Source organism: Staurois parvus, unplaced genomic scaffold, assembly GCF_062004578.1.
Source record: "Staurois parvus isolate SC_StPar_1 unplaced genomic scaffold, SC_StPar_1.0 ptg000352l, whole genome shotgun sequence".
NCBI lineage: Eukaryota > Metazoa > Chordata > Amphibia > Anura > Ranidae > Staurois > Staurois parvus.
In genome coordinates, this window is record NW_028318148.1 from 397501 (window position 1) to 411338 (window position 13838).

At 41.9% G+C, this 13838-nt stretch overlaps 1 protein-coding gene across 9 annotated transcripts in view; it reads right to left on the bottom strand.

Moving 5' to 3' along the window:
• Positions 1-13838, bottom strand: part of SEC16A (SEC16 homolog A, endoplasmic reticulum export factor) — a 111099-nt gene that overhangs the window by 35304 nt on the left and 61957 nt on the right. For all 9 annotated transcript variants that reach the window (XM_089684659.1, XM_089684664.1, XM_089684666.1 and 6 more), the window contains exons 13-18: positions 8052-8133; positions 6899-7016; positions 4684-4795; positions 4205-4310; positions 3977-4117; positions 2069-2182 (exon numbers count right to left, since the gene is read on the bottom strand). In XM_089684659.1, the coding sequence (XP_089540785.1) occupies positions 2069-2182; positions 3977-4117; positions 4205-4310; positions 4684-4795; positions 6899-7016; positions 8052-8133 (673 nt within the window). The remainder of the gene's footprint in view (positions 1-2068; positions 2183-3976; positions 4118-4204; positions 4311-4683; positions 4796-6898; positions 7017-8051; positions 8134-13838) is intronic.

A 13838-nucleotide genomic window follows, 5' to 3' on the forward strand; every position in this document is an offset into this window, starting at 1 on the left:
AGTTTATTATTTGCTTCAGTTGCACTACTTGGGACTGAAATGCTTCAGGAAAGCTCTTTTCATGCTGAGATAATCAAATGACCACAGCTGAAAGTCACATGGCTTTGTGTTTTCTAACATATTGGTGTTATATCTTTCACTTGGATGTAAATACAGCTAAATAAAACAAAAACTGTGTGTCTTCATTTCAGGCTGCAAAGCAACAAAATGTGAATCTTTTCTATACTCACTGTATATGCTATTTTTTGCCATTTTTTTCCTTTCCAAGTTACCTTTGACCTCTTGCTGACCGCTGTTCATATGTATGTTTCAGCGAAGGGAACTCTTAAGGCGTCAGCAAACCAATACATTCTAGACAATTTCATGCTCCCAACTTTGTGGGAACAGTTTGGGGATGGCCCCTTCCTGTTCCAACATGACTGTGACCCAGTGCACAAAGCAAGGTCCATAAAGACATGGATGAGCGAGTTTGGGGTGGAGGGATTTGACTTGACTTCAACCCGATAGAACACCTTTGGGATGAATTAGAGCGGAGACTGCGAGCCAAGCCTTCTCATCCGACATCAGTGCCTAACCTCAAAAATGCATTCCAGGAAGAATGGTCAAACATTCCCATAGACATGCTCCTAAACCTTGTGGACAGCCTTCCCAGAAGAGTTGAAGCTCTTATAGCTGAAAAGGGTGGGACAACTCAATACTGAACCATATGGACCAAGACTGGGATGCCATTAAAGTTCATGTGTGTGTAAAGGCAGGTGTCCCAATACTTTTGGCAATATAGTGTATATTCACACATATATATATACTTTTTTTTTTTCTTTTTACATCCAGCAGTCTGGTAAAAGTGATTCGAGCAGCTTTACAGCCACCCATGTACATTTATGATACAGTGAAGGGCCGGGCACCTGTAGTAGTTTCCGGACCATTCCTCTGGTGAGTCCGGGACCATAGTAAAATGGCTGGGATCCCTTCACACAGAGATGAAGAAACATTTGTTCCCTAATCTCTTCTGTGACAAGTGAAGGCAGAAGCAAGGAACATTTAATCACTTACAGCTTCAGACCTATTATTCCCTGGCTGTTACAGCCAGGGAATCAGCTGATCAAACACAATCTGTGCTTGAACAGCTGCTCTGGAAGGCTGGGGAGACACTGGGGGTCTAATAGACACCTGGGGGTTTATTTAACTAAAGCTGGAGAGTCCAAAATCAGACTCCCGTCTGCATAGAAACCAATCAGCTTCTAACCTCAGCTTGTTCAATGAAGCTTTGGCAATGAAACCTGGAAGCTGATTGGTTTCTATGCAGAAGTGAGTCTGATTTTGCACTCTCCAGCTTTAGTAAATAAACCCCCTGATGTCTCCATATAGAGTACCTGTTACTGGTCAAAGCTATCACATAGGGTGCTTGATAGCTTCCTTGTAATAGCAATAAAGTTAAATAAATAAAAAAAACACAAGATTAAAACAGTAAAAAAAAACCCCTCAAAACTAGTTAAAGAAAATTACAAGCGCCAGGTAACACGTTCTCTTTATGGAGACATTTGGGATCTGTTAGACCTGTAATTTCTCACCTACCCTCTACTGCAGCTATCAAGCACAGATTGTGCTTTAGCAGCAGGCGATTGACAAATCTGAACTAGAAATGTTTGTCATGCCCGGGTTCATTCATCGCAGGAGTGATTGGAGAACGAGCGCCTCCACCGCGGCATCTTAATCGTGGTCTTGGGCTAGGAAACCACGGTTGGCAACTCTTCACAGTGTAGTAAAGTGATTGGATGGCTGAATGGCTGCCTGGATCACTTTAACAGAAAGGTTGGTAGCCAACTGAAATAAACAAAAAGCAACAAAAACAAGCACAGTACTGAGTTTGGAGCTGCAACTGCAAGCTTGGTTGAACCATTTGAAATCCAGGCCATTTCTAAACAGCCTATGGGAGGCAGGCGGATAAATTATATCTTTAAATGACACGTTATTATTTTATTCTAACTACATAAGGCAGTATTCCACACCCCTTTAAATTCAGTTCTTTTCAAGGAACAGTTCCATTTTGCTAGTAATATAAATTCACCTTCATCTGCATATCCAGGTGACGGAGTCGAACCAACCACGATGGCTCTACAAACAACTCCTGTTCTGGTTTCTCTTTCAACTGAGGGTCAAAAAACCTCAAATGTAAGGTTACCTGGGAAGAGAATTTACAAAAATGTAATTTTCTGGGAACACTAAACTTCTTATTTAGACAACCAAATAAACCAAAGAGGCAGCCATCTTTCATCTGTATATAACTTGTCTGCTACATTTTTACTTGTAGTCTGGTAACTAAAAACTTGCAAGATTAAACCTTATACTACTAAACATTAAATATAATGATTAGCATTTTTTATATCTGAAAGCACAGAACATACTGACAGATCAACACCCTGATACAGCAACCTGCTAGGACACAGGAAAGTAATCCCCAATGGTAGGAGCAAGTTTTCAATTTGTGCTCTGACGGCAGGACTAATACCTCAGGGGCCTGCTGTAACCCCCTATAAAGAAGGGCAACCATCTTTAAGTTTTCTATTTTCTAAAGCAGCCTTTCTGAAACCTTTAAAAAACCTTCAGGTTTCTGGGAACCCTGAAATTTTTTTTTTTAATCTACAGCTCACACAAGGTTACCGTGATCAGTGAGTTGTAAATAAAGGCATAAATTATAGCATTTCCACAAACACAAAACACTGAATTGGTGCTCTGTGCAAACATAAACAGTGCACTGGTATTCAGCGAATGTATTTATTTTAACAGTGTCACTGAACCCCAGCTGAGAAACCATGTTTTAAAGTCTGCATAGTTTAATGTTCTCAATTCCTTTTTCCATGTCTGTCAGATTTTAGCCCCCAGTTACACACCCACACACACCCCAATTCCTCCTGCTCCTTTTTACTTATTAAGTGTTCTTGCATGGCAACACCACTTACTGTTATCTCACATATATATTCTTATTATAGCCAAATTTACCACCCTAACTCCTCCCACAGTTTTTACACTACATAGACAGTAATATACCGAAACGTGCGGATTGTTCCCGATTGGTGTGCGGATTGTTCCCGATTGGTGTGCTATTACTTTTTGAAACGTTTTGCCAAATGGTTCACAAAATATCAGCGTTTTTGTGGTGAAATTGGTCCCATAGGAATGAATGGCGGAATGTTCAAAACTAGAGAGTGGGAGCTTACAAAAGCTAGAGTGTGAGCTCAAAAATCAGGACATGATTTCTAAACTGCCATCACTCCCTCATTTTCAAGCCCACCTACACAAATCTTATATAAAACGTTCAGCTATCCCTGCTGCCACTAAAAATGTCCACGGCTAAGCCATAGTCCTGATAGTTTTCACAATATGACCATTTGTTTGCAACTCACGCCGCCCATTGACCTTTTCACAGTTACTCCAGCCACTCCAACCACCCAGTTACTCCGCCCACTCCAGTTGTAGACTACTGGTGGAGACAAGAACACTTCACACAATTTCCCCAGAAATTGTAGCTTTTCTAGTTCATTTTATTATCCCAAATCCTCTATTCTTCTATCATCCCATGTGATTTACCATTTTCTTTTCCTGCTCCTTTTACCCTTATTACTGCCAGCCCTGTTCTCATGACAACACAGACGCGAACTGCTTTGTGTACAATTGCTCTTTCGTATCATTGCTATTTTTTCTTGCTTTGCCTACAGTACTGGTAACCTGAGATCAAACCCATTTGCAAGACAAATCTCTGTTGAGCACAAGTCTTCTGCATAAGAGAATGGATTTTAAAACCACTGTTGGGTAGATCGTAATCCACTGCAACGGTGGAGGAGCCCCACTGGACCTCTAGTGGAAGTGGAACCCCAGTGTTCCGCAGAACCTCAGTTGAAGTACTCAATCCTATAGTCAAGCTAAAAGTAAAGTGCTGAATCATTCCGGACACATAGGTTTATGAAGCAGTAGTCACCTCAAGAAGCTGGCTGACGAGTACAGAGGAGTAATATGATGGATGTTTAAGAATGGTCTTTGCGATGACTTCACAGTAATGGAAGGCCTGGGCTGAGAGGCCATGCTCAGCAAGTCGGCAAGCATAGATAAACTTGTAAACCTGCAAACAGGTATGAGAGAAAGTGTTATGATCTCCACAATGACAATATAGATACATTACAGCTTTATGCAGAGCAGAAATCCACACCTGGATATTGGGTAGGGAGATGGTCTGAGTGCCCAGGGATTGGGCATACTCATATGCTTCAGTCCTCTGAATAGCCTCATTGGTTGCAAACTTGGCAAAAGATAAGCTAAAAAAAAAAAAAAAAATATGAGTTGACTTTTCTCATTGTGTTAAATTAAATCTACAAGTTCCCTCGGATTTGAGAAAGTTTCTAATTGTTCTTGGCAGAAAGGATTCCTAGATATACATTGCTTGTAATGGTTAGTGTATTTACTTGAGCACATTACAAAAGCTGGAAATCATTTTTACTGTTAAACTTTACAAATTATTTCAATAGTATTGCTGTCAGTGAGGGACATGCTGACAGTAAGAATGTTGGCTTAGTAGTAAGAACTCAGGTCACCTTTGCTAGATTACCTTTCTAGGATGCCAAGCATTGCCCATTATACTAAGAATGAACAATAAAACAAATTTGACCTGAAGAGCGACAGTATTCTCACCTATGGTTGGAGCCAATAAGGACAAGCTTGGTTGTTTTCTTTGTGTAAACTCCAAAACCAAGTTGGGCCATAATGTAGCAGAAGTGAGCAGCATCTAAGAGTCCTCTGGAAGCTTATAAAGAAACAGGCATGTAAATTCAACTAGCAAACGTCACAGGGAAATTATAGTTTTTTGAAATGTTTGTTTTAAAACAGAATTACTCCACAATATATATTTTCCCAATGATGTTACAAAAAGAACAAAACTCACAATTATACATGTATTCATGTATATAGGGGAAGCCAGATCTACTAATATTATATAAATCTATGCTTACTGCTTTAAAGAACTACATAACGGTTTTGCATACTGTTCATTCCCTTAACCACTTGCCTACCAGGCACTTATACCCCCTTATTTACCAGGCCAATTTTCAGCTTTCAGCGCTGCCGCACTTTGACTGACAATTGCGCGGTCATGCAACATTGTACCCATATGAAATTTTGATCATTTTTTTCTCACAAATAGAGCTTTCTTTTGGTGGTATTTAATCGCCACTGGGCGCTTTACCTTTTGCGCTATAAATTAAAAAATTGCAAAAAATTTGAGAAGAAAAAAAAAAAGTTTCTTTGTTTCTATTATAAAGTTTTTCAAACAGGTATTTTTTCTCCTTCACTGATGTGCGTTGATGAGGCAGCACTGATGGGCACTGATAGGCGGCACTGATAGGCAGCACTAAAGGGCACTGATAGGCAGTACTAATGAGGTGGCACGGATAGGCGGCACTGATAGACAGCACTAATGAGGTGTCACGGATAGGCGGCACTAATATGCAGCACTGATAGGCGGCACTGATAGGTGACACTGATGATGGGTACTGATAGACGCCACTGACTGGCATCACTGCTGGGCACTGACTGGCGGCACTGACTGGCACAACCCCTGGGCACTGACTGGTGGCACTGACTGGCAGCACTGCTGGGCTGCACTGGTGGGTGGGCACAGGTGGGTATTACTGGTGGGCACAGGTAGGTGGCACTGCAGAGTGGCACAGGTGGGTGCACTGCTGGGCACAGGTGGGTGATCTGCTGGGCACAGGTGGGCGGAGCTAGTGGGCGCACTGCTGGGCACAGGTGGGCGGAATTTGCGGGTGGCATTGCTGGGCACCGATCATCAGGGCACTGATCATCAGTGCCCTGATGATTGGTGCCGATCCCCGCTCTGACAACTGCCGGTTCTCGGTAGTACTTTCCTCACGATCTGACAGCGTGAGGAAAGTGCAGCCGAGAACCGGCACTTGCATTTCCCTGTGATCAGCGTGTCATTGGACACCGCTGATCACGTGGTAAAAGGCCGGTATGATTGGCCTTTTACCACATCACGTGATCAGCTGTGTCTGTAGGACACCGCGATCACGGAGATCGCCGGGTGCGCGCCCCCTGGGGCGCGCAGGAGAGCGCGTTCTGGGAGGACGTCATATGACGTCCACTCAGAACTGGCCGGCCGCAGTTTAGCCGTCATTCGGCTATCTGCGGTCGGCAACTAGTTAATGGAACACTATACATTATCATAGCCTTGCAATTTATGTTGAAATTCTCACCCACCTCCAGCATATTATAATGCAATGTGGGGGATATCAATAGCAACTAGAGACACCTGCAATTTCCCACATTTTTTTCCCAATTTTATTGCCCGCAAAATTTATTTCCAAGTATATTCATTAAGGGCCCATTCACACTAAAGCGTTACAGTAACAATTGGTAAAAACACACCTCTTGTGTGTAACCACAATACATTTTATATGGCATATCAATACACTATTACCATAATGGGCAATGGAACTGCACCGCATCGCACAGGGGGTTGATTTACTAAAACTGGAGAGTGCAAAATCTGATGCAGCTGTGCATGATAGCCAATCAGCTTCTAACTTCCGCTTTTTCTTTTTTTTGGCAAGCCTTAATTGAACAAGCTGTTTTGTTTGTATGCAGAGCTGAACCAGATTTTGTACTCTCCAGTTTTAGTAAATCAAGCCCGAGGCATTTTTCATGCATACAAGTGCACTGCCAGTCACTTCAAAATAAAAGGGCTGCTCTAATGAACACATGACAGCCCGATCCATTAAAGCAATGCACAGTGTAAATGGGATCTACAATTAACAGACCAACATTTTTCTCCAATTCCTCTATACTGCAGGGTAAAATTTTCACCTCTCTAAAAAGGTATCAAACTTACCCAATGTGTCTCCCATAGTAGTCATGGTTCTCGTTGGTACATCAAGGTTATTGGTTATATTCGACAATACCATAGCAAGATGGGGTCTCCAATCGCCCCATTTCTCATCTCCACAACACTGTAACAACCACATAAAAATTTTAATATCAAAATACCCTCATCATGGCCAATAGTAAACCCACAAACAAGACACCAAGGCATAATGACATGTAAAACAAAACATAAGAATTCCTTAAAGAGCAACTCTACTTTTTTGGCGAAAAAAATATTCCCCTCTGGGTAATCAATGCATGTTGCAAGGATTTTTTAACAAAGTTTGTTGCAGACTCCTACCTTCTTTTATTCTGAAAAAAATGGCTGGCTGTTTGTGTTCATGTGCAAAGTGAAAGTGAATGGAAGTGATTTTATAATTATCAATCAGCTGCTGCACTTGCAGATTACTAATGAGGGGGAGGGGCAGGGACACAAGTTTCCTTTGGGAGTATCTCACCAAAAATGAAATTTTGTTGAAAGATGCCTAAAATTTGACTTGTACCTTGCAGACTTCTGGGAAAAAGCAAGATATGACATTTCTGAGGGGCGTTTTGTACACCGTTTGTGTACAGATCGCCTTCAGTTTACCATATTGTATTGCATTTTACAGAAAATTACAGCACTGAAGATTGAAAAGGAAAGGTAATGCTTAACAACAGTCCATTACTTTATGACTTGTGAAGCAATAGTGTTTGCTATTTTTTAATTCCTTTTTTGTCCACATGAAAGTGGAGTTACCCTTCAAACACAACTCTATTCTTGTCTGCTGCCCATCCAAATACACTACTTCAAATATTGCATAAATGTCTCAAGACACACTACTACACTGCAATTTTCAACCGATTTTAGTATGACTTTGGTTGCATTTTGAACGTAGTTTGCATATCCTATGGGGCCAAGTCATACTGTAAATCGCACCAAAGTAGTACAACAACCTTTTCCAAAACCATGCCACATGAAGCCATATTGATGTGCACGGACACCATTGAAATGAATGGGATTTCCCTTGTCATGCGATTCCGTGTGACTCAAGCATCTGAAATCACACCAGTGTGAACCAGGCCTTGGGCAACATAACTATACAGGCCTGCAAGCAGAGGCACAATTTTCAGAGGCTCACCGTGGCTGCAGCAGGCATCCTTCCAGACAACAGTTGATAGACTGTCTGTAGAGGGTCATTAATTGGGAGACTGTTGGCAAACCTGAATAACCAGAGAGCAGTTTAGTCATTAAAAAATTATTATTAAGGAATAACTGGACCTTTATCAACAAATTGGTATAAGGCCTCCCCTCTCCTCCTAATCAATTAAGGTATATAATACACATTTGCCAGCTGCAGATTAAGTTCGTTTTACTTGCTGTGATCTGTCTGCTATTCCATAAACCTCCCCTCTTCCATGCCTTCTCCAGCACAAGATGCCCGTTATGGAAGTTTATATGTGCATGCCATATCCAAAATTGGCTAAACTGGGCACTATCATGTAAGTTATGTAACATGCACTATACCATGACTGACTGAAAGACAAGGGGAGGCAATTCACAAATTTACAAAGGAACAGCTACCTTTTATAAAATAAACCCAAGAAAATATTTAGTTTCCATTTTAGTATACATATATTCCTTCAAACGGGACAAAATAATTTTCAATTCAACAAGTGTAATTGACTTAAATGTGTGTTACAACTGTTACCACACACAGACTCCAAGTTGAAATCAGTTTAACAACGAAGGGCCAGTTGAACGGGTCTGCAGAATTGCAGGAAATATGCACTCATGTCTCCTACACTATGCAGTTGTACAGAACTAATTAGGATTTTACTGTATTAATTTTTGCAACATGGTTTGAATGAATTTAAGAAAACATTTTTTGTGTGTGCAAACTAACAAATCTTGTTTGCAATCAATGGCCTGCATTTGTGGGAGTATTTTGCAGTATAGTTTGGTAGAGGAGGAATTATGGTGTGGGGTTGTTTTTCAGGGGTTTGGTTTGGCCCCTTATTTCCAGTGAAGGGAACTCTTAAGGTGTCAGCATACCAAGACATTTTAGACAATTTCAGGCTCCCAACTTTGTGGGAACAGTTTGGGGATGGCCCCTTCCTGTTCCAACATGACTGTGCACCAGTGCACAAAGCAAGGTCCATAAAGACATGGATGAGCGAGTCTGAGGTTGAAGAACTTGACTGACCTGCACAGAGTCCTAACCTCAACCCGATTGAACACCTTTGGGTTGAATTAGAGCAGAGACTGCGAGCCAGGCCTTCTCATCCGACATCAGTGCCTGACCTCACAAATGTGCTTCTGGAAGAATGGTCAAACATTCCCATAGACACACTCCTAAACCTTGTGGACAGCCTTCCCAGAAGAGTTGAAGCTGTTATAGCTGCAAAGGATGGGCCAACTCAATATTGAACCCGACAGACCCTTCTATTGTTCCCAGATTCCTCCCAAATCTCCAAGCTCCCTTGTTTTTGTTGCTGAGATCTGACTTCCTGTTGAGGGATGGCTATGTTTGTTCTCTACGGTCCCAATGTATGTAGGAACATAGCCATCCCTCTTTTGCTCACTCCGAAGATGGACTAGATACATGGTTTATTGGGTTTGTAGTGTGCAAAGAGCAGTGCACATAACAAGTGCACTACTCCTTTCAAAAAGTGAGGGAGAAAAAGGAAAGGTTTGGATACTCATGGAGGACATTACAAGGAGGCAGAGAGAAAACACAGTAAGAAACTAATAAAAAAAAACAGATTATGTGACTATTAAGTAATGGATGTGTACAAATTATGTTTTGAGAATAAGGATATTGTGTAGTATCACTTTAACAGTGGACAGTGCAGTCTGCAGCCAATCTGTTAGCATGGAGAAAAGGTTTGGGGGGGAATGGGGAAGCAGAGGCTGTCTTGCCATCATTGGCTACAGGACTGGTGTGTTTCTAATAATGCACACAATATAGGAAGGTGCAACTCTAGTCCCTGCATGAAAGTGGCTCCATAGAATGCTGGAAGAGAAAGCAGCCACCCTTAAAACAGGAAACCTGGGGCAGTACTCATGACACCAGCTTGAACAGACACATAGGTAAGGATTAAAAGAAAAAAGGAGTTTCCATTGACTTATCCAGTCATCCTATTTTATGGACCTTTATAGTGGAAAATTATCTAATCAACTTTAATATATCTTGACTTCCTAATTAAGAGGCTGCCCAGTTTACATTTATTGCTATACACGCTTGCTTTCTTTGCTAAGCCTTTGCCATTTCCAGACATCCTTTTAAGCTACGGCCCTGAAAAGTATTCATCTGAAGTTAGCGCTAGAGGGTCCCTGGTCCTGGCCACAAAGAGAGGTAGTTTGTTTTTGAAACTGGAGGCTAAGCTGTCTACACATCTGGGATGCCCATTTCCGACATTTCAGTTTAAAGATGTCAAAGTGAAGAGTACATTCTCCCTGATCCTGGCGGTGATGACTGAGGTAGTCCACTTTCCCTCTGACCACTCCTAGGATGTGGAGGGATCACTGGACAGCGAGTTTCCATCTATAAGATTATCAGCTTGCTTCCTTCAAGGCTGCATGACTTCTGGTGCCCTCATGATGGCTGATGTAAGCCACGGTCTTTGGCATGGTCTGATTGGTGCCCGATTTGGTGTCCTTACAGAAGTGGATTCCAGTGTTGCAGAGCCATCCTTATTGCTCTGATCTTCAGGAGGTTGATGGGAAGCTTGGCTTTTCCAGGCAACCATGTTGCCTGGATAGTGAGGGATTGGAACAGTCCTCCCTTGCCTGAAAGACTAGCATCTGTTGCTATCACATTCCAGTGATAAGGTAAGAAACACTTGTTTCTTTTTTTAATCTTTATTTATAAGCATATATCAAACATAGTAATGAATCCAAAAGAACAGCAGACTCCAATACAATTCAGGTTAAATAAAAAAGACCTCTGCACTAATTTGCAACAATGAATGCTGCATTATGCAAACTGTTCGATTTTGTCTGGACGACTTATTGTTAAAGCAGATCTTCACCCTCCACAAAGTTCTTCCTTCTCTACCCCACCTCTACACGAATAGCGCCATTTTTTACATTTACTTTTTTTGTGTAAACTGCGCAGCCATTCACCTAGGCGTAAGAGTGTGCACAGTGCTCACTGTGCCTCCCAAGATATGCACATTACATATCCCAGGAGGACTCAAGTCTTTCATTCACAAAGGAGGAGGGGATGACCTATATGCACTTCATCCTAACGGCGTCAGAAGCAGCATGGCAGGCTGGGACCGAGAAGTGTCTCACAGCAGTACAATGCTGGATCCTCTGGGTGGGCGAGTATGTGAACTGTGCAGAAACCACCATCCGGTAAGCATGGGTTAGAAGAAGAAAAAAGAAAATCCACCAAGCTACAAAATTCCTTGCTTGGCTTGATAGGGCCAAGAGTAGGTTAAGAGAAAGAACATGCATGTTTCAAGTTGACAAGATGCTGTGTTGAAGAGGTATTGAATGAAATTGTAGCTACCATGAGGCCTAGAACTGTCATTGAGAATTTCATGGTGGGGTGTATCTTTGACTTCAGTTTGTGAGCACAAGCCCAGAGAGAGACAAATTTTCTTTTTGCAAGGAAAAATTTTGCTTTGGATGTGTCAAGACCTGACCCAAATATTCCAGGCAAAGTGAAGGCTGAAGAGCAGATTAAAAAAAAAACAAAATTGATAACCGAATGCCTGGAGCATCTGACCTGTCCTATGGACATCTGCAGACAGTTGGAAAGGAGATGTGTTCTTCAAGAGAAGGTAGTCCAAATAACCTGCAACTTGGATGGCAAGAGATCTGAGAATCAGAAGAGGTGCCAGGACCTTTGTGAATACTCTTAGAGCAGAGGATAGACCGAAAAGCAGTGGAAGAAACTGGAAAGAACTGTGTACCACTGCAAAGCGCAGAAAATGCTAATGAAGTGAATTAAAATATGCAGATGTTTACAGATGCCAGGTATTCCCTTGTCTCAGAGATCTAAAAATTGTGGTTTCCATGCAAAATGTTGTAATTTGAAGGTATTTGTTAATAGATTTTAAGTTTAGAAAACGCCGAATACCTCTGTAGGGCTTTGTTACCATGAACAAGTTTGAATAGAAACCTTTGAACCTGTCTTGTGGAGTACTGGAACAAATACTACCTGGGACAAAAGATGTTTCAGTGCATTCTGCAAATTTTAGTTGGTTTTAAAGAAGAAAACAGAGTGGGTAGAGTTTTGAACTATATTTTGTACCCACTGAAACCACCAAAAGATCCCACAGGTCTGAGACTCAGAGATAGGCAAACTGTAACAGAAGTACCCCCACTTTTAGGAGTAAGGGCTACTCTTCCTTTGGAAGAGGGCATTGAGGGGGACTTGGTGGGTTTCATGCTTCAACTCTTGTGCTGAAAGGAAGGACTGAACTTAGGTTTTGAAGATGAAGTAAAGCAATTAGATGCTCTGCATTTTCAGGAGGTAGTGGCTCCTGAAGCAAGGGATTTTGAAATCATCCACTGTGAAAGGAAAACCTTTCCTCTTGTGAAGTCTTTTGAATTGATCAAGTGCCTCCCTAAAAGACGTCTACTTTGTAAGGGCATATAGGTGAGGCATCCATAGAAAAAAAGCAGAGAAAAAGGATCAACTTTGTTGCTCATTGCCCTAGTCCAGTTTGCTGCTATTTAACATACTAAAATACAATGAGAGCTAGTTGCGGGACTGCGTCTGCAAGAGTAAAGAGCCTTTAAGGGCACCTCAGACTTTCTATTTGCAAAATCTTTGACTGGAGGAGCATCCTCAATTTATACAGTGAGATGTTAGAAAGACATCAGAATCGACTACAGGAACAGACCCATTTTTAGTGAACTCTTTCCACTGGATAAAGTTTTGCAAACCATTTTGAAGGAGTGAAAATCTCTGCTGGAGTGATCCAATCGTCAAAGATTGCCAGTTCTATTTGTCCATGAACAGGGAATGTCTTAATAGATTTTGCAGGTCTCTTTGTACCCAAAGAGGCATGGTGAGTTGGAGAAGAATCAAGTTCTACAATGCAGAGGCTTCTGCACACAGAAGCAGAGAGTCTATCAACATTAGCATGCATGCAGTGTGAAGCACCCACTTTAGATGTAAAAGTGTGCAGGATTTAAGAAAAAAAAAAATCTTCTGCAGCCTCCTCTGCTACGGTTTCTATACCATGGGTACTCAACCTGTGGCCCTCCAGCTGTTTTGGAACTACAAGTCCCACGAGGAATTGCAAGGCTGACAGTTACAAGTATGACTCCGAAAGACAAAGGCATCATGGGAATTGTAATTCTGCAACAGCTGGAGGGCCACCGGTTGAGCACCCATGCTGTATACGCTCCTCTTTGCCTTCTGTGTCTGCTTCATCTAGGGCAGGGAAATCAGGGTTTGACTCAGGTAGAGACAAAGAAGCTGGAGAAGGGGCTTAGCATTTACAGCCCTGGAAAGAGATGGCTAAAATTATGCTGTTGTCAGATAGGTCACTTATTGCGTACGGTTGAGAATCCTATAAGGGCTTTAGGTGGAAGTGGTGGTAAAATGTGTAACCAGTAGTATAATGCAACACCTGGACATCCACCTGAGACTGTGCTCTGAGTGGCTGAGTTTTAGCAGCAAGTTTGAGGAGTTTGCACTGTAAAGAGAAAATACAGACATAGTCCTCTTTTTTACAGTAGTGGTCAGAGATAGAAAGTGATCCCATCTTACCTGTCCACTATGCAGTACTGTATATAAAATACAGGCTTTGCCCATCATAGCGGGCAAACACCCCAAATGGATCTTCAGGGTCTGGGTTCCATAGTTATTGACCAAGTCCCTGGACCTGTATAGCACCCTGCGGCTGACTACATGAGTTGCGCCTGTGCATTATCTACAGGCTGTCCCCACAATGTAGGGTCT